Source organism: Mirounga angustirostris, unplaced genomic scaffold (genome assembly GCF_029215605.1).
Source record: "Mirounga angustirostris isolate CCGP_5_RB_7025 unplaced genomic scaffold, mMirAng1.0.hap1 SCAF_1, whole genome shotgun sequence".
Taxonomy (NCBI): domain Eukaryota; kingdom Metazoa; phylum Chordata; class Mammalia; order Carnivora; family Phocidae; genus Mirounga; species Mirounga angustirostris.
In genome coordinates, this window is record NW_026991709.1 from 64,352,845 (window position 1) to 64,373,037 (window position 20,193).

At 34.0% G+C, this 20,193-nt stretch overlaps 1 protein-coding gene across 3 annotated transcripts in view; it reads right to left on the bottom strand.

The window, feature by feature from the left end:
• Nucleotides 1-20,193, bottom strand: part of GSK3B (glycogen synthase kinase 3 beta) — a 206,801-nt gene that overhangs the window by 33,510 nt on the left and 153,098 nt on the right. For 2 of the 3 annotated variants that reach the window (XM_064594927.1, XM_045902948.3), the window contains 3 exons: nt 10,461-10,556; nt 3,039-3,077; nt 140-326 (listed from right to left, as the gene is read on the bottom strand). In XM_064594927.1, coding sequence (XP_064450997.1) covers nt 140-326; nt 3,039-3,077; nt 10,461-10,556 — 322 coding nt within the window. The remainder of the gene's footprint in view (nt 1-139; nt 327-3,038; nt 3,078-10,460; nt 10,557-20,193) is intronic. The other variant, XM_045902949.3, reaches the window with a different exon arrangement.

Sequence of the window (20,193 nt, forward strand, 5' to 3'; positions counted from 1 at the left end):
AAGGATGTTTCCTACCTGTGTAAGTACTTAATATGCCCACTTTTGTCCTACACAGATTTTTACTAAAAGAATGTCACTTCAAACACGTATGTAGCTTTCTCAGAAATGGTAAAAAACAGAACTAAGTGTATGGAATTACCTTGAGTGGTGAAGTTGAAGAGTGCAGGTGTGTCTCGCCCATTTGGTAGTTTGACATTTGGGTCCCTTAATTCATCAAAAAATGAATGTGCACAAGCTTCCAGTGGTGTCAATCGGGCAGTTGGTGTATACTCCAGCAGACGGCTACACAGTGCAATTGCTTCCGGTGGAGTCCGGGGTCGGAAGACCTGCAGTACAAAAAAGGGCAAAGAACAATTAATGCTTTATTGTAACAATCATAGCAAATTATCCTTTGAGTATGAGTTCATTCCCACCACTTACAACAACATGGTTGCATTTGCAAAAGGAACCTTCTAGAATGAAAAGAGTTAACTGCATATGATTCACCACACTGGGGTGAACAGTTAATTACAAACTATATGAGAAAAGCTCAGAGAAAAACTAGGGGAAATTAAAAAAAATCTACATTTGCTAATCATAAAGCAGTACAATTAAATATGTACACAAAATATGATATGATAGGCACAAGAGAAAGGCTGAGTTCTGGAGGCAAGCACAACTAGAAGAATATTAAAATTTTCTAAAAGTTTTGACTACTGTGGCAGTAAAAAAAAAGGTTGCCTCTTGTGTGTGATTTTTAGCAGAACAATTGTCAGTAATGAATAGCACTACTCAAATTTGGCAATATTTTTTGAAAAAGAAAAGCTATTTACTTTAGGTCTAGAAATGCTAATGATTTGGTATTATCTCTTCAATAAACAGAGTCTATCTTATTTGAAGAAATTCTTGAATACCCAGAATTTGACAAAATGTCCAAAACTGTTTTCTCAAAGAATAGCTGTTATCACAAAAGCTGTTATCACACATGGCCAGATTACCCTCATTTGAATGAATATTCTAGGGTCTTAATTAGGGAGACGGAAATGTACTTTTCATTAAGTGCATTTCATTAAGAGACATTAACTCATAGAAAAAGTCAACTGAAGGCTGTGTTGAAGCAAAATGCAAATAAATTAGTTTGCTTAAAAGAACAGAAAGCTTTCTACACATCTATGTCTTAAAACTCCAAATAGATACATAAAACTATGAAAATAACTTTGTTCTAAATTAAGGACAGTTGAATAAAAGCAGAAAGGGGAAAAACAGAAATAAACATAAACAGATGGACAGAAAGCCTTTGAAACTAAAGAAAAATGAAACATATATCCCTTGCTAGGGGGAAAACAATCAAACAGAAGGTGTGGTTGTGGTAGTGGACAGACATATAAAGAGAGGCAGATGTGTATAAAGGGAGAGAAATAGTGAGGGAAGGACATGTGGATTGTGATGAGGATGGAGGAGCCTGGGAGTAAGGTTTCCTAATGAGAATGGCTCATGTAACATCTAACTATCACTTAGGCTGAAGGGTAGCAGAACTAGTTACTACCATAGAGCTCATTACTTTTCAAGAGACTGTAAGAGTACTTTCTACAGTGAAAACCTTTTTTTTCCTTTAGTTTTTACACAAAGTATTACTAATAAAGATATTTTCCACGGAAATTGAGAAATTGGTTTGGGTAGGATCCCAGGAATTTATTTCAGAGCATCAAAGACCTTATTTATTTGACTATATTAGAAAACCCTCTGTATGGTGAAAAATTGCTTTATCTTTATTCTTTTGAGTGATCTGACTCACCCCAGTCAAGGAAACCTTAGGTATTGTATTATTTGAAATGTTTAGATCTTCCACTGTTCTCAGTCATTTTTCCCTCTCTTGCTTCCTAGCCAGGTCCATAATCAAACTCCGAATGTAAAAGAAAATAATCAGTGGGAAAACTCTGAAAATTTTTCACAAAAATATTAAGCATTACTGACCTATTTTATCCCTGAGGGCTGTTTGTATTTATTTCACAGCATATGGATTTATTTTGCTAGCCAGTCTAAGGGAAAATGCTTTTGCACCAATATGGGAGTGCATAAATAGAATTAAAAGTACCACCAAAAGTAGAAATAAATATCTCCGGCCAACATTCAAATGTAGGGTAGCTGGACAGTGAATGTATTTTAAGTGAAAAAATTTCATGTTACATTAATGAGGATTTTGTATTAAAGCTATTAATAAACCACTATTGTAAGCTTATCTCTAATTATTAAAAAAAAATCATCCACATTCATTTGGTATCTTACTGGCTACAAGTAACCATCCATGTTGGTACTAAGACACGTATTAGCCTATTTTGCCAGGGAATCCTAACTCATGGAATCAAAGAGTTAAAAACAATAAAGAAGAACTCATTCTAAGAGCCCATATTAAAATCAAGACTTAATCTGCCTTTTAAAAAGTACCACTGTTATTTTAAACACTTTTGAGAGATTCCTGATGAGCAAAGCCTTGGTTTAGTACTCTATGGATTAAGGCTAAGTGGGAAATTACGTGGAGTCAAAGCCCAGTGTCTTCCAAAGTTCAGATCTGTCACCATAATATAGGGTGTGGTAGTATTCTACTTCAAAAAATTACAGGCCAAACTAGAAAACAGCTCTTCTGAATTATCTTTGTGTCTAAAGAAAGGGAAACCAATAACAACTGAAATATGGCTTTTAATAATGAAGTTTTCTAATGCCATTTTATTCCTTACTCACTTAAATTGTTTAACATTCAGAACCTTTAGTTCTGTGCATCTTTGTTAATATTTATTATCGTAAAAATAATTTCTAAACCCCACAGTTCCTAAACTTCGGTCTAGATGTTAATAAATCACTCAGGAGACTGACAATCTTAATATACCGTAAGTAAAACCTATCCCATACAGTGGATGGAAAAAAAAAAAAAAACCTACATTGTTTTTACTATTACATTTCTAGAATGAATAATGGTTTAACCTTTCTAAAAAAAAGTTTTCCCCCTAGTTTTATATATAGATCTGCCCTGAAATTTTGGGAAAAAAAAATTAAGTACATACCCGCACTCCTGAGGTGAAATGTCCTGTTCCTGACGAATCCTAAAGATGATAATGCAGTGAAATAATCCAAACAGGGGAAGTCAATCCAAAAGAGAATAGTCCAGCAAGGAAAAATATATCCAGTGTTATAAGAAATCCATGGTGTGGGGGGGGACATAGAAAATGTTTATACAGTTATAAACTTTAAACATCAGTCTCCACAGTAGCAAGTCCAAGTTTTAAAAATTATTTCACCACAGTGTATGCAAAAAAAATTTTTTGATTGCGCAATGGTGAGGCACAATAAAGAAACATTTTAATTTTAATTTATTATGTTCCAATGCCAGTGCGTTTATTAAAAAAATACAAAACCAAAAAAAGTTAAAATCAAAATGAAATCTAGAAGTAAACTTCCCAAAGTAAAGTGTTTGGTCTTCTACGACCTGGATTCATCATCCATTGACATGGCTGGGAGGGGGCATATTAGCCTGCTTTTAAAGACATCAGTTCCCAATATGCTAATTTTTATCTATTAATATATTTCAGTTAGACAGTATAAACATTTTTTGCTTAATTATTAGTGATGAGAGGAAAGTAATAAATAGATTTAATTTATATTACTACAGATTTCAAGCCAGATATTTTCAATTTGTGTGAGCTAAGAAGGATCAGGCCACCGCGGATTATTCTCCATTTTGGATTGACTTCCCTGCTAAAAGATATTTGCTGACATTCTCATTATTTTAGGATTCTTCAGGCAAATGACATATCACCTCAAGAGTGCGGGTATAACTTACTTTTTCTATTGTGGGCTTTGCCCCCTCATACCCTTGCACCCATTACTTAGTAAAAATAAATATAGAACATTCTCCTTTTTGGAAAAACTCACTGAAAAAAAAAAACCCCTACATCTTTGAGCACTACAAATTCAACACAGTTTCATGTGCAAATATGCCCAATTCACCCACCAAAAGCTAAACAAAAAATATATACAATAAACAATACAACTAAGGGACAGTCACAGTTATAGGTGACATGCATAGTAATGTACACCAACACCTAGGCACAACGGAGCCAAATATGCAAGGGAGGTAGTAGGATCTATTATGTCTAGGTATTGAGAACAAAAAAATGGCAGAACTCACCAGTAGCTGTGAATTCCCTTGGCTATTCTAAGAGAATTTAACATTCTTTTAGGATAGTTTCCAGTGGGGGAATTAATATTTTGCAAAATAAATAATCCGCGGATTACTTTTAGTCTGCAGACTAAAATTTAGTACACGGATTAAAATCCGGCCCATCAGAATAAAAATCTCTTGTGAACTAAAATACAATCAGGTGGACAAAAATAGAAAGCGAGACTAAAAAAACTGAGAGCACAAAGGAAGACTCAACTGGGCCAACTAACAATTAGTGCGCAGACTAAATATGGCCAGCCAAGTAGGTTAGCAAGGCCATGAAGAGCCCAAAACACCCCCTGTAAAAACTAAAAACAAAAGTAAATAAATAAAACAAAACAGAACAAAGCAATAAATAAATAAACAAAAGAAAGAAAGAGAACAGAAAGGAAAAATTGAAAAGAACCAAAACACTGACATGAACTTTTAAGTGATTCAAATACTACCTCACCTGTGCAGCAACTCATTTTCTTAAATTGAAACAAACTGTCACCACAAATACTAGTCCATAGAAGAAACTAAAAGAAACAATTCATTTTTCAAAAAGAAAGTCTCTATGGTATTTAACAAATGCAAATGAGTCCTTAAATGAAGACTTATTCAAAATAAATTTGCATTTGGATAACTCAAAAATGACAGAGGCAATTTTCCCCTACATGGCCTAGGACAGACTTTCTGCCATCAAATATCAAATTTCAACCTAGAGCTAACGGTTACCACTGAATCTTAAGCCTTTTAAAATTACCATTTATAAACAGTCATATATACAATATCAAGGCCTACGGTTGATTCTCACAGCATCAGCTCTCCACAATTCTATGGTATTAAACAGCCAACCAGAGCAATGTAGAAATGCCTATGGGCGATGAAAATCTAAGTAGAACATGGAACAAGTGCTGTGCCTGTTCCGAACAGCTAGTCCTCCCTAGATTTCACTGTGATAAATGTACAACACAGACACTGTTCTCTGGTTATACAATACACACAAACACAAGGACCCAATGTTAAAAACTGGTAAACCATGAACTCCTAAAGGAGCAACCCCAATGCTGGCTCTCAAGTCATCTGTTAATCATCTAAAATTATTTGTAATTTGTAAACCTAAATACAGGATTAAAAGTGAGACAATGCCATGGATTTGTTGAATAGGTATATTAATTAACCAAGTTAAGTAGCTACAAAAAGAACTTAAGTCTACTAAAGAGCTGATATGTGGTACATAATTCATAAGAAACACAAACATCCTTTCCTTAGCCACAACAGAGCCAGCATTCAATTAATTTTATCTGTACTTATTAAAAGGCTTACTGAGTTTTCCTGAGCTCTATTACACATAAGACATATTATATGTGTTGATATCAGCATTTAACTATGCAATGTAATTTCTTCCTCTAACTTCATTCACTGATAAAATAGTACTGCAGGCTTACCCAGAAGTATGATTTACCAAATGTCCACTTACTCAATTTAATCTCTTATTGTTCATAAAATAGTTACTATAGTCAGACTGACCTTCTTAGGAATACAGGAACATTTTTCTTTTCATCCACACCTCCTCATCTTAAGGGAGAGTCCCCTAGGCTAATTCAATAATTCCTGGCCTTACCAACATCTAAGCAAATCTAAATCCTCCCTCAACAGCCCACCCCACCTAGTCCTTCTATCACCTTTAAGGAGGCTGGCTTCCTTTTTAACTCCACCACCCTCACTGGAGATCTGACTTATACCTACAGTATGTGAAACACTTTTGAACACCTACAACACACAATCAAGTTATATTATTCGATACTTGCTTCAACTGAGCAAGTTATATCACCTGTAAGCTTTTCAAAAACAAGGGTTATATATTTTACTTCTTTTGCATCCTTTATAGTATCTGAGTATTTGGCACAGTGCTGGGTACATAGGAGATATGGGTTTTAAGGAACAAATGATATATTAAAAGCAGATTTTTGCTTTCTTTTTTATCCACCCTCAACCCTACCCCTCTGCTCCCCACAAGTGATCTTGAAACTTATGCCTTAGTATTCTTTCTTTTTTATATTATTCCTCCTACATAGGGATTAGCCATCCTAGTGGCTAGATTTTAAAGTGCGTAGTTTCCAGCAAAGAAATGGGAGTATACCCAGTACAATTAGAGAAGTGAGGAAGTCTACTCACACGGGAAAATAAATGTTAGACAAGGAAAAGTGATTATTTAACACTAATAAAGATGTAGGTGGAAAATTCAGTAGAGAACATAGTGTATTTAACGAGACAAGTGATAATGGATTAGTAGAATGTTCAGGGCAGAGGGATGTTAAGTAATAACATAGATAGTTAAGTTATATTAATAATATAGAAACTAATTTACCTAAGCAATAGAACAAAAAACAGATGAGTACAATCTTAGGAACCAGTAGAAGTCCCAACATAGTTTTATGCTTTCTGGAGTACATGTAAGCAAACCCAGAAAAGGCTGACAGAGTTCACCTGCAAAAAAGAAGTCTGACAATTTTTGTTTTGTGCTCTCTCGACCCCTCTGAAGGCATTTTTAATTTTTAAAAAACCTTTTTTAAAGGTTTATTTGAAAGAGAGAGAATCTTCAAGCAGACTCCTTGCTGAGCACGGAGCCCAACTCAGGGCTCCATCTTACACAACCCATGAGATCACCACTTGAGCTGAAACCAAGCTCAACCGACTGAGCCACCCAGGTGTCCCAAAGGCATTTTTTAAACTATAAATGTGTATAGTTGAAACAGGTTAGTTTATCAAGTGAAAAACCTTGTATTGAAGGGCTCAGGAAAAAAGGTAAGATTATAAATAAAGTCTTAAAAAATCAGTAGGAAAAAAGTAAGTATAGTAGGGTTTTATGTTTAGCTTTAAACATAGAGAATAATAAACATAACCTGTCCAGTCTAGTCTGGTACCTTAACAGCTGAAATGACCTCAACCTCAATTTTCTGATTACTCTTAGCTAGTTGTAAATAGTAACTAAATTCATTCATTTTCAAGTATGTGGACAGTGTTCTAAGAAATTGAGTATGTAAGGACTGACTTGTGGATACTGCTTTCTAGGATACTTAAATAATAATCTATGGTCCCACATATCCCATAGACATTTAACTATTAAATAAACTTATTATGTATGCCAAAAACTTAGTAACAAACATTTTGAAGCAATTTATATCCATCTTATTATTACCACTATGAAAAAGAAATTAGGAACTGCTATAATACATACGGCATGACTTGGAAGGTATTATAAGAGTTACATGGTGGGAATTAATCATGGAGAGCTCAGATAATTAAAAAATATTTCATGGGAGAACTAAGATTTGAGGTCTTGAGGAAAGGTTAAGATTTGGTAAGCAGAGAAGATCATTCTAAGTGTGAAAAGAAGATACTAGTAAAAGAAGCATATATGGCTTCTCTGGGGAAGAGAGGTTAGGAAGGTTAGGAACAGGACAAAAGTAAACCTCTTGCTTCTCTGGAAAAAAAAGAAACATTAAGTTTCTGTTATCCAAAATGACTATATAATCTGTTATCCAAAATGGGACACTTTTGAGAGTGAAGGGGAAGTCAGTTAATAATTACACTGAACAAGCATAAAGTGGCACATATAATCACCATTGTCCTTATATGCATATTATGTCAGATTTTCCTAAAGACAGTAAGTAAACAGAGAAGATTTTTAAGTAGGAGTGACAGTATTACATGTGCTTTTAAGAAAACTAACTTTGAGAGCAATGAGGATTACAAAGGATGTGAAACTGAAAGAGGGAAACTGGTTAGGAGGTTGTTTTAACAAATTCTATGATATGACGATGGCCTAAAGTCAGGGCAGTGGGGATAGAAAGGACAAATCACAGGACTATATTGGAGGTAGCATCTTTATTTAGAACTGAAATAAAATATTCCTTTATATGCACATTACTATTTTCAAAAGAAATCAGAAAAGACAATAGCTAATTGCTATCTTACAAAAGAAAAAACTTGAGGCACACAGAGTAGAAGCAGTACTCAAACTAGGTCCTCACTGCATACCTAATAGACTGTTATTTAACCATACCTCCATATACTAAATGCAGAATTTAAGCTTCCTCTCTTCTGCCAACGAATCTCCATCTCTACTTAATTCTTAAATTTCCTTTGCATCATTTGTTTTGCTTTCTATCTGGCTTTTTATTCTTTGAAGTTTACAGCGTACACCAATGCAGAAGGTCTTTATCCTCCTATCCCCAATCCAATAATGGTCCCTGTTTCAAAACATTAGCACCAATTTCCTTTCCTACTTAAACCACAAGCGCTTCATCAATGAATTAGATTACTCTGGCTATTAAGTAATAGTTAAGGGCAACTTACTGGATTTCTAAATTCTCAAGATTCTTGCCATAAACCATACTAGGTTCATCTCACTATTTAGTTCCTCTGCTTGCTATCTTTCCTAAACATCTGAATCCCTTCACCTCAGTGTTTCCATGGAAGACATTTTCTCTCTTGATCTTTACGTCTGCCTACGTTTTTGAGTACACCAGCTTCCAGTCCTTGGGGATACAGCTATACTACACTGCAGCACAGAAAAGCAGGGTGAGGAATACTTAGATTACACCAAAAAGAGCTTTATTTTTCTTTCTTCATAAAAATGGCATGATTATTAATGAAAATATGGAAATGCAAAACAAAGAAAATAAAATCACCTACACTCTCTTCACCCAAACTACCGTTAGCATTTTGGACTATTTTCCTGTATTTATTCGTTATACAGAATTGTCTTTGTTTTTTGTTTTTCTTTAACATGCCTGAAATCATAGTATACTACAAATCACTTATAAACACTTCAACTTCTAATAACTTCACTAGATTCAAACTGCAACTCAGCCTTTAAATCCCAACAGGCCACCTAGGGTTCTCTGAGTTTAGAGCCAGGTGAGAGACCCTAAGTATCTTCTGACCGAGATTCAAAATAAATTTTAAGTGTGGTGGGAAAGGCAACATCATGGTCAGTGAAAACTAACCTATAATTCTGGCACTAAAATACCAAGGTCTCTGATCTAAATAAGTAATTAGTAATAAAGGGATCTTCTGCAATGAAGAGAGATAACAAGATTGAGAACTTGAAGGAAAGTAACTAGAATCAAAATACAATTTAGAGATAGAAAAAGACACACTTTGAATCTGGGAATATAAATGATTTCACCTCTTATTATAAAAGATCTATTACCAATTAAATGAACCTATCACTGCTCAAAACAAACTATTATATGTACATTTTTAAGCATAGAAAATCTCTGCTTGAACTATAAAAGAGTTGAACTTTATTAACTCACAAAAATATATAATGAAATATAAGTAAGCGTGAGAGGAGGTGCACGGTGCATAACTCTAAGTCTGGCACTACACACACACACAAGTAGAAGTTTAATCCTGGTTTTGTCATGGCCACCTATGTAATCTTGAATAAGTTACTTGGTATCTTTGACCAGAGTTTCTGAATCTATAGAGTAAGGATGCTAGAGATTCACTCTAGCAATAAGCCCTAATGAGATTTTTTTCTCCGCCCTTAATGTCATAAATTAAACTGAAATGAAAAAATTTTAAATAAAATCTCTCTTAAATCATTTCAATTAAGTATCAAAGCAAAAAATAAAGATTTCTGGTAAATTAGTACTTATGCTCTTCAAATTGGTTCCAACTATGCTCTAAGAATTGGTTAGGCTATCCAATGGTAATGACATCCTGTTAACATATCGATGCTTTCAATGTATACTCCAAACAAGATCAAATCTTTTTATTCCCCTCCCAAAATACCAACAGGAAAGCAAACAAAAGAAGAAAAACACACAGCATCATTTATAAGACCTACAAACAGTTTCAAAAAAGAATAAAGAAAATATAAGAAATACATGTTTTCATATGCTATATGATATTAAGTACCTCTGTGTAAAGAAATTAACTTTTGAGTTTTAAGTAGTCAAAATTTATATATAAGATACTACTCCTAATGAAATTCTATATTTTAATGGTATAGGTACACTGTCCTCAACCTACAAATAAAAACCCAGGCTGAAAACTGTCTACAGGAAATCAGTGGGAACAAAACTATACACAGTCAATGCAACACTAAAGGACAACTACCCAACTATCTTTACATGCAGAACTGCTGTGTACTTTGTACTCAGGCAGCTATCTAGTACCAAAATAGTTTAGTTTAAGAACAATGAGAAACCCAAGTTTAAGTTAACTATTGGTCAATGTGCTTTTTAAAAAACTCATTTTGACTCACCTTAGTCCAAGGATGTGCCTTAATTTGAGGGAATTTGAATTCTGTGTAGTTTGGGTTCATTTCTCTAATTTGCTCCCTTGTTGGTGTCCCCAGGACCTAGACAGAGAAAGCAAGTTATTGCCGTATTTTTCTATATACTTACAAATCAGTCTTTATGTTTTAATGTATTGGTTTCATTGGAAAAAAGAATTCCAAAGTCATGAAATATATAATTCATTAAATACAGCAGACTTCGCAGAAGATTTTTAACTGACTCTAGATCCTATGCTCTACTACCCTACACAGACTTTTATGATAATCATGTTAAACCAGGGTTATACAAAAAGATCACTTAAAAACATTCAAGTAAAAATCAAACATCTTTGTTCTATTGAGAAAAACCATCTATTGCAATCATGGGCATCTGAAATGAGATCTTGTGTTCATTTAGTAAAGTATAGCCAAAGGTTTTATTATCAATAAATTAATCAGGAGAACCTTACTCAGTGTCATGAATAATTCTATTCAATCAATGAATATTTAGTGATTGTTCCCTGTGTACAAGGAACTATGTGATGACATACAGAGACTACAAAGAACAAGAGATTTCTTGTTATAATGAACTTATATGTTTGTGTGTGGAAAAAAGTCTAACTATAATACAATAGGAAAATACGTTCAGCATTTCAATGTCTCTAGAGATACAGTATGCGCTGGACAAAGGAAAGCATACAGAACTGACTGCATGAGACATGATAGGAAGAAACATTAATTACTAAAAATGAGCACTTTGAAAAAAGATGACATATGTTACTCATCTTTATGATTCTAAAGCCTGGTATAAAACAAATTTGTTAAAATATTCGGCCATTTACAATCCAAAACCAGTGCCACAGAAGGAGTGTAATGTACTAAGTACTTGATTTGTGGTGGCAACCAATCAGGGCAAAGTAAAAACTTCAGGAATTTTCCTGCTTGTTCGTTTTTTGGTTCTAATTCTGTAGACTTCATTAAAAACAGAACTTAATCAAGATTTTTAAGAGTTTTGTTCTTCAAAAGATACTCTTAAGAAAACAAAAAGGCAAGCTACAGACTGAAAGAAAACATTTATAAAACATACATTCTGCAAAGAACTTATATACAGAATATACAAAAGACTCCTATAATTCAAAAACACCCCCCCCATGGGCAAAAGATACAACTAGACACTACCCATGAAGACACAGATATTACGTAAATAAGCACATGAAAAAATACTCAACATCATTATCATCAGGGAAATACTAGTAAAACTGTAAGACACCACCTACATACCTACTCAGAAGAGTAAAGTTAAAAAAAAGATTGTGTATACCAAGTCTTGGTGAGGCTGTAGAGCAATGGAGGCTCTCATCCACTGCTAGTGGAAATGTGAAATTGTATGGCACCTTAGAAAACACTTTGGCAGTATGTTAAAAAGTTAAACATATACTTACCATACATCCATCACTCCCACTCCTAAGTATTTACCCAAGAGAAATGAAAGCATATGTTCATACAAAAACTTTTACACAAATGTGCACAGCATCATTTTTGCAACTGCCAAAAAGTGGAAACAAATGTCCACAACAGATGAATGAATAAACAAACGGTGGTATATCTATATGATGGAATGCTACTCAGTAACAAAAAAACAACATGGATGAATCTAAAAATAATTATACCCGAGTAAAAGAAGCCAGACCAAAAAGAGTACCTACTGTATAATTTCATTCATATGGAATTCTAGAAAATTTTGTCTACAACAACAGAAAGAAAAGCCATGATTGTGAAAGGCTGGAGACAAGTTATTACAAAGAGCACTAGGAAATTACTGGGGGTGAGGAGTATGTTCATTATCTTGATTTCATGGTGGTAGTTTCATGTGTGCACACATATGTCAAAACTTCCCAAACTGTATACTTTAAATATGTGCACTTTACTGTATGCCAATTACATCTTTCAGAAATTATTTAAATATTCAAATACATAAAGTTTAAGTAAGATAAGTGGAAAGGACACTGAGCTACAGAGCTGTAGTATTATTTGTCAATATAAGTCAAAAAGGAATCTAGTTAACTATAAACTGACCTTTAATTCCTAAAAGACAATTTCTGAGCAAACACCTGATGTTACTGGAAAGAAAAGAAAAGATGTATAAAAATAATCTAAATTATAAACACATCATTCTGTGGAAAGTTTGCTTTTGGGCACTGGAAACAAATGTCTAGTTAAATAACCTCCCTTCCTTCTTGTAGCAGAAGTCCAGCTTTATAGAGAGGAGCAAGGTATTATATCTAGTACTGGGAAGAGAAGTCTCTGGCCTTTGCGACTGCAGATATCAGACACTTATTAAGTCAGGAACTATTCACACTTAAAATATGAAGGCTAAAAAGGAATCTTAATTTTTATTTTTAAATAATTAAGCAAACATTTATATCCTATTTTACCCCTTGATGAAGTGTGTGTGTGTGTGTGTGTGTGTGTGTGTGTGTATGTACTGGGAAAGAGGGAGAGGAGTGAAAAAGGGAGAGTGAGCTAATCAATAATTCTGCCCCCCAAATGCAACCCCACTGGATTCTTTTAATTGCTGAACAAAAAAACCAAAAGCAATGACACGAATGAGTATTTAAAAATTCATACCTTCAATGACCCTACAACTTAATAATTCCATTTTAAGTTATATACTCTAGCCTAGAGAAACTTTTTTATACATCCAAAGCAACAATGTAACATAATAAAATACTATAAAATACTATAGGCACAAGCAAAAATCCAAAAGTAGAATTAGTAAATACACTGTAGCATAGTCATAAAATGGTACACTAACTAGCAATGAAAATGAAGCACAGCTACACATACCTTCTGATGAATCTCACAAAATGGTGAGTTCTCACTCAGCAATGAATACATACAGGACTGTCTTATATAAAGCTTAAAAACAGGCAACACTAAACTATATTTTAGTATATAAAGTAAAACTGTAAAACTAATAAAAAACATGGGAATATTCATTAGATTATTCAGCTTAATAGGAAAATATAAGAGAGACTGTGACTGGGATGGGGCATAAGTAATTCCTCTAATTCTTAACATGAGTGATAATTACATTGATATTTGCTTTATTATTGTGCTTTACATTGAACACATTTTAATATATTTTGGCATTATGATATATATCACAATAAACAAAATAAGACTTAAGAAATGCCCACTTTTAAATCAGTGAGTATTTGCTGTACAGTTCCCCTCTATTTATTCAGTACTTTGTTAACACAAGACACAGTCCTAACTCCCCACAAGTTAGTAAGAATGCTAAAAAAATGAAAATTGTATGATGTCCATTAGTAAATCCATCCTTTTACTGTATAGACAGAATTCACATGGACTTATCAGCCATTTGGTTAACTTTCTGATAGGGGCTATGTGAGAGAATTCAAGGACACTCCTTGAAGTGAATATTTAATTCTTACTGTTTTTTGTTATATCCTAAGAACATTCCCAATTGAAGTAAATCTGTGAAATATACAATAAAACAGCTGAGAAACATATGCAATATGCACAAGGTTTGCTTAACATTCGAACTTTTAATAATTTATTTAATGTGAAAGCAAGAAGTATACTGTATATGTGTTTTCACTCCCATATCTTCTCCCTAGATTCATGTCTCACAGCCACTCACATCTAAACATTTACCCAAAATTTTGTAATGAAAAATGTCAAACATAGAGAAAAGTCGCACTTTTTTTTTTTTCAGTGAAAACCCTCTTCCTTTATACCAACTACCCAGATTCCATGATTAATGTTTTACTATGTTTGGTTCATCACATTTCCATCCATCTATCCATACATCAATCCACCTTATTTTTTTGATACATTCCAAAGTCAGTTGCAGACATTGCCACATGTTAGAGCATATATAATTAAGGTTCAATATTTATGACTTTTATTTAAGCATTTTTTACATACTTGGAATCTTCCTTCAATATACACAGTATGTACATGCGGAAAATTTTTTATTACAATGGGAAATAATCTGCTTCGACAGTGATATAAAAAAGACTATTATAATTCTAATTGATGGTCAGAGTTTAACTATGTCCTTTACCTTCAAAATATGTGTATCCGTAACTTTTAAGAAGCTAATTACTAACCAGTAAATGGAATCACTGCTCTATACACTACCAATCATTTAAAAACAATTAACCAAATAGATTAGTCTGTTACCACAAAGCAGCAATGGAAATCTTCTTATCCCTTTGTTACAGCCACATGATCTTGAATCACTAAGGCCATTAGATGGGGAAATAAAGATTCTAATGTCATAGGATTTCCTATGTTTAAACTCTCTTGCCAAATACTCAACTATCATTTCTCTATTCTTTTTCTTATTATTTTTTAAATCTTAAAACCAGGTTCTCCCCAGGCTGGCTAGTAGAGATGGAAACTAAATGGAAGATCCTCTAGAACAGCGGTCTATAGGCCAGAGAGTAAATACTTGAGGCTTTGTAGGCCATAGAGCCTCTGTCACTATTCAACTCTGCTGCTGTAGCACAATGCAGCTGTAAACAAACGTTTATTTACAAAAATAGGTAGTAGAGTGCATTTGGCTCCTAGGCCCTAGTTGCCAAACTCTGACCTAGTTCAAACATTTTTAGAGATGAGAAAAACTGACGCCCAGAAGGAGCAACTTTTCAGAGGTCAGAACTAATTAGAGCCAGAGCTAGGACATAATTCAAATTTCATCAGTGGCAAACCAATTTTAGGCGATGGTATCAAAGAATCTGTTTATTGGACTTTGTTGGAAGATCAACAATTTCTATTTCTAATTTTGGTAGCTGTGAAAGATGTTGCTTTTAAGTATGAAGGCACAGAGCTGGAAGAGAAAATAATATTTAAGACAATCAAGAATAACTAAGTGGTAAATAATGGGTATATCATTTAGAAGAGGGCTTGAGGGTAGAAAAACAGGTTTGGTAGTACCTGATGTACAGGTCCTAGGTGGCTGCAAAAGTGTAGAACAGGTAAAGCAGGTTGAAGGAGAAGAGTACTAAAGATGAGGACCAACAGGACACAAATATGTGGAAAAAGGGAAATTTAAAAAGAAAACTGGGACAGAAGTCCAAGAGACTGGAGTAAGTCCTACAGACAACGATACCATGGAGGCCAAGAAAAGTAAACATTTAAAGAACAGAGAGGTGAGTAACTTATGACATAATTAGCTCAGATAAATAAAAGTGTTCCCTATATCTGGCCATGAAGTGACTTCCTTTCTGATAATGGTGAGACCAACCATGAAAAGAGCAAAGAGACCATAATCATCTGAAATAAGTTCTCCTTTCAAAAGGTCAATCAGTGAGGAAAAGGAGAACAAAGAGAAGAAATATTTATGGAGCACTCAGTATATAAAAGCTCTGTGTGAGGTATATCAATTTTCTTTTCTCATTTAAACTTTATAATACTTTATTACCCATTTTACACTTAAAAGAAATTATAGTTGATGGGGTAAACTGACTTCTCAAAGCTACAGTTTGTCAGTTGTAAATATGGTATTCAAATGCATGTGCAGTTGACTCCCTAAAATGGTCTACCCATTATTAAGGGCAAAAACGAGGAGAGGATTTTTTTTAAATAATTAAAAAAAAATAATTTTCTTAAACGCTACTGATTATACCATAAAATGAAATCTAAATCCTTCTGAATTGTGCAGGATATACTAAGACCATGAGGCTATAAGTTTAAAAAATTAAATAGACTTAACAAAAACCCTCCATGATTTAAATAAAATCTACCCATATCTGGTAATTCAACTTAATAAAAAGAATATTCTGAACATTTATATTATAGATTTTAGGCAACAGAAGAATTATATGAAGAAATGCAAGCATCTAATTAACTAAAGAAAATTAGAAACTTTTAACAAACCTCAAACTTATTTTACAAATTCTTGCAAAAATTCTTACGATTTAGCAATTTTGATAAATCACTTTGACCTCCTTAACTGTAGATTCTCACTGTACATCCCATGCCTACTCATGCTTAAGTATATTTGCAATACCAAGCATACAACTTTTAGTATTTTTGTCTGTTGTGATTGTTTCACATGTGTAAAATCTTTGTTGGAATGTTAAATGGTTGGCAAGTAATATAGTTGTGCATATTATAAGTAATTTTATTGCAAGAATTTCTATTTTTATTTTAATTTTTTAAAATTTAAATTCAATTTAGTTAACATATAGTGTATTATTAGTTTCAGGGGTAGAATTTATTGATTCATCAGTTGCATATAACACCCAGTGCTCATTACATCAAGTGCTCTCCTTATTGCACATCACCCAGTTATCCCATCCCTCTACCCACCTCCCTTCCAGCAACCCTCAGTTTGTTCCCTATAGTTAAGAGTCTCTTCTGGTTTGCTTCCCTCTCTGTTTTTATCTTATTCTGTTTTTCCTTCCCTTCCCCTATGTTCATCAGCTTTGTGTCTTAAATTCCACATGAGTGGAATCATATGGTATTTGTCTTTCTCTGACTTATTTCATTTAGATTATACCTTCTAGTTCCATCCATGTTGCAAATGTACTGCCAAGAATTTTTTTATCACAAAACCTAAGTTACAGAAACTACTGTTGTTACTGAATTACGTTGGGAGCCATAACTGCTTAAAGTGGTCAGTGTAGGGGTGCCTGCATGGCTCAGTTGGTTAAGCATCTGCCTTTGGCTCAGGTGATGATCCCAGGGTCCTGGGATCAAGTCCTGTGTCAGGCTCCCTGTTCAGCGGGGAGTCTGCTTCTCCCTTTGCCCCTCCCCCTGCTCGTGCACTCTTTCTCTTTCTCAAAAATAAATAAAAAATCTTAAAAAACCCCCAAAAACTAAAAAACTGAAGCATGGAGGTAAAAAGGCCAGAAAAACATATGTACATGTGATTCAATTCTGAGAAGGGGGATGGGAGAACAAATGCAAAAAAACTATTTAAAGAAATAGTGGCTAAAGTTTTTCCAAATTTGATGAAAATCCAATGAAAAGCTCAATGAATCTCAAGCAGTCCAATACAAAAAATATCATACAGAGTCAGAGTCAACCAGTAAAAGCCACTGATAAAGGGAAAATCTTTCCCAAAACAAAGAGAGACACATTATAATACAGGGTATCGACAATAGGAATGACAGCTGACTGCTCATCAGAAACAATGCAAGCCAGAAGAAACTAGAAACCTTTCTAAAGAATGAAAGAAGAAGAAAAGCTGGAAACCAAGAAATTGTGCCTGGTGAAAATAACCTTCAAAAGACATTATTAGGCAAACAAAAGTTAAGAGAGTTTGTCACCAGATTTTCGCTGTAAGAAAGTACTTCAGGATGAAAGAAAAGGATTCCAAATGGACATTCCTATCTATACAGAGGAATAAAGACCACCCAAAATGGTAAATATGTGCCTTTCTCCCTTGCTTTTAAATTTCTTCAGAAGAAACTGAGTGCTTAAAGCAAAACAACAAAGTATTATAAAAGTACTATAGCAGTAAAATGTATGACCACAGTGACATGAAGGACAGCAAGGGGAAACAGAAATGTACTGTTGCAAGGTTCTTACTTTATTTATTTTTTTAATTATTTATTTATTTATTTGAGAGAGAGAGAGAGAGAAACAGCATGAGAGGGGACAGGGTCAGAGGGAGAAGCAGGCTCCCCGCTGAGCCGGGAGCCTGATGTGGGACTCGATCCCAGGACCCTGGGATCATGACCTGAGCTGAAGGCAGTCGCTTAACCAACTGAGTCACCCAGGTGCCCCAAGGTTCTTACTTTATATGTGAAGTGGTATGTTATTATTTATAGACGGTGACAAAATAAACATGCCTATTTTCAATCCTGGAACAACTTAAAAAAATACAAGGATGTATAGCTTAAACTGCACATTGGGGAAATAAAAAAAGGCTCATTATATCCATAAGGTGGCAGTAAAGGAGAAAAAAAATGGAATGAAAAACAAGTATCAAAGTAAAATACTTAAAACTCAACCATATTGATAATTACATTGAATGTAAATGTTTAAACACTCCAATTAAAAGGCAGAAATTGTCAGACTCTATCAAAAGACAGTAAGTATATGTTATCTGTGAGAAATGAATTTTAAATATGAAGACACATAGGTTAAAATGCAGAAAGTTACACCATGCAAACACTTATCATAAGAAAGATGGAGTGCCTACATTAATATCAGAAAATAGAGACTTCAGGGCAAGGACATTAAAATAAAGAGGGTCATTTCCTAATGATAAAAGTAATTTTAAGACTACTTGAAATTACTGTGAATACCATGTGTAGATAAGAATGTAGAACACAGGAACTCTCATATGTTGTTGGTGGGAGTGAAAAATAGTAGAACTGCTTTGGAAAACAATTTGGTAACTTCTTATAAAGTTAACATACACATATATGACCAGAAACTTTAGTCCTAGTCCTTTCTTGAAGAGATACATAAACATATACCTGCAAAAAGACTTACAAACAAACATTCATAGCAGTTTTACTTGTAATAGCTAAAAACTAAGGCCAAACATCCATGTACAGGTGAATGGATTAAAAAAAACTGTGGTATGTTCTAATAAAATACAACTCAGCATAAAATGGAATAAACAGGTGATACAAGCAACAACAATGGATAAATCTCAAAAACAAGATGTTGAGCTAAAAAAGCCAGATACAAAAGAAACATACATTCATATGAAATTATAGAATAGGAAAAACTAATCTGTAGTGACAGAAAACAGACCAATGGTCACCTGAGAGAAGATGGGGGACTAACTACAAAGGGGCATGAACAGAATGATCAACTAAACTTGTCTGCCTTGTGCTATCCTGGAAAAGCCCTCAGGTCCTGAGCACATTGGGATGTTTACTCACCCTAGGCTGTACACAGAAACATTTTTGGGGTGGTGGACATATTCTAAATCTTGACTGGATAGTGGTTATATATGTTTGTTGGAGCTTATTAAACTGCATACTTAAAATGGCTACTTTTATGTAAATTACATCCTGATGATGTTGATTTAAAAAGTAAAACAGACCATTATGTAATTCGTGATACATTTACTATACTAAATAAAACCAGATGTTTATCCTTCTTATGTTAAGGCTAGCATTAAAAGTATCAGAGTCTATATCAAACCCTACAATCATAATTATTTTATATACAATATGAATAGTCTTTAAGAAAGCAAAGGTATGATTTAAGATGCAAAGGTAAGACAATCAAGAGGCATTTAAAGATTTTTGCTCAGCCTCTTAAGTTATTCATTCATTCAAGACATTGAGTTTCTATCTTCAAAGAACTCTAGGGCAGAGATTGATAAAATCTGCAAAGATCAGTACAACAAAGTTTAAGTGTAGATATGTGTGAGGTGAAAGTGCTACCCTGCATTAGAGTGAGGAAGGGATTCAGGAAAGGGTTCTGGAAGGAAAGACAAGAGCTGATTTTATGTAAAGAGTCTAGGAAGCAAATGAGTCAGAAGCATATTCTCTACACATTAAGTGTGAAGTAGAAAATGGCCTGATTTAGATAACAGTAACAGCTGAGTGGTGACAGAGACTAAGAACTGGGTAATGGAGGGAAGCAATCTTAAAAGCTAAAAGGTAAGTGAGTGACAAGTTATGAAGAGCAAAGATTCTAAATGCATCACTATCTGTCATCAACATAATAAATACAAGACAAATTAACAAACTGACTATCCTATTTCTATTTGAGT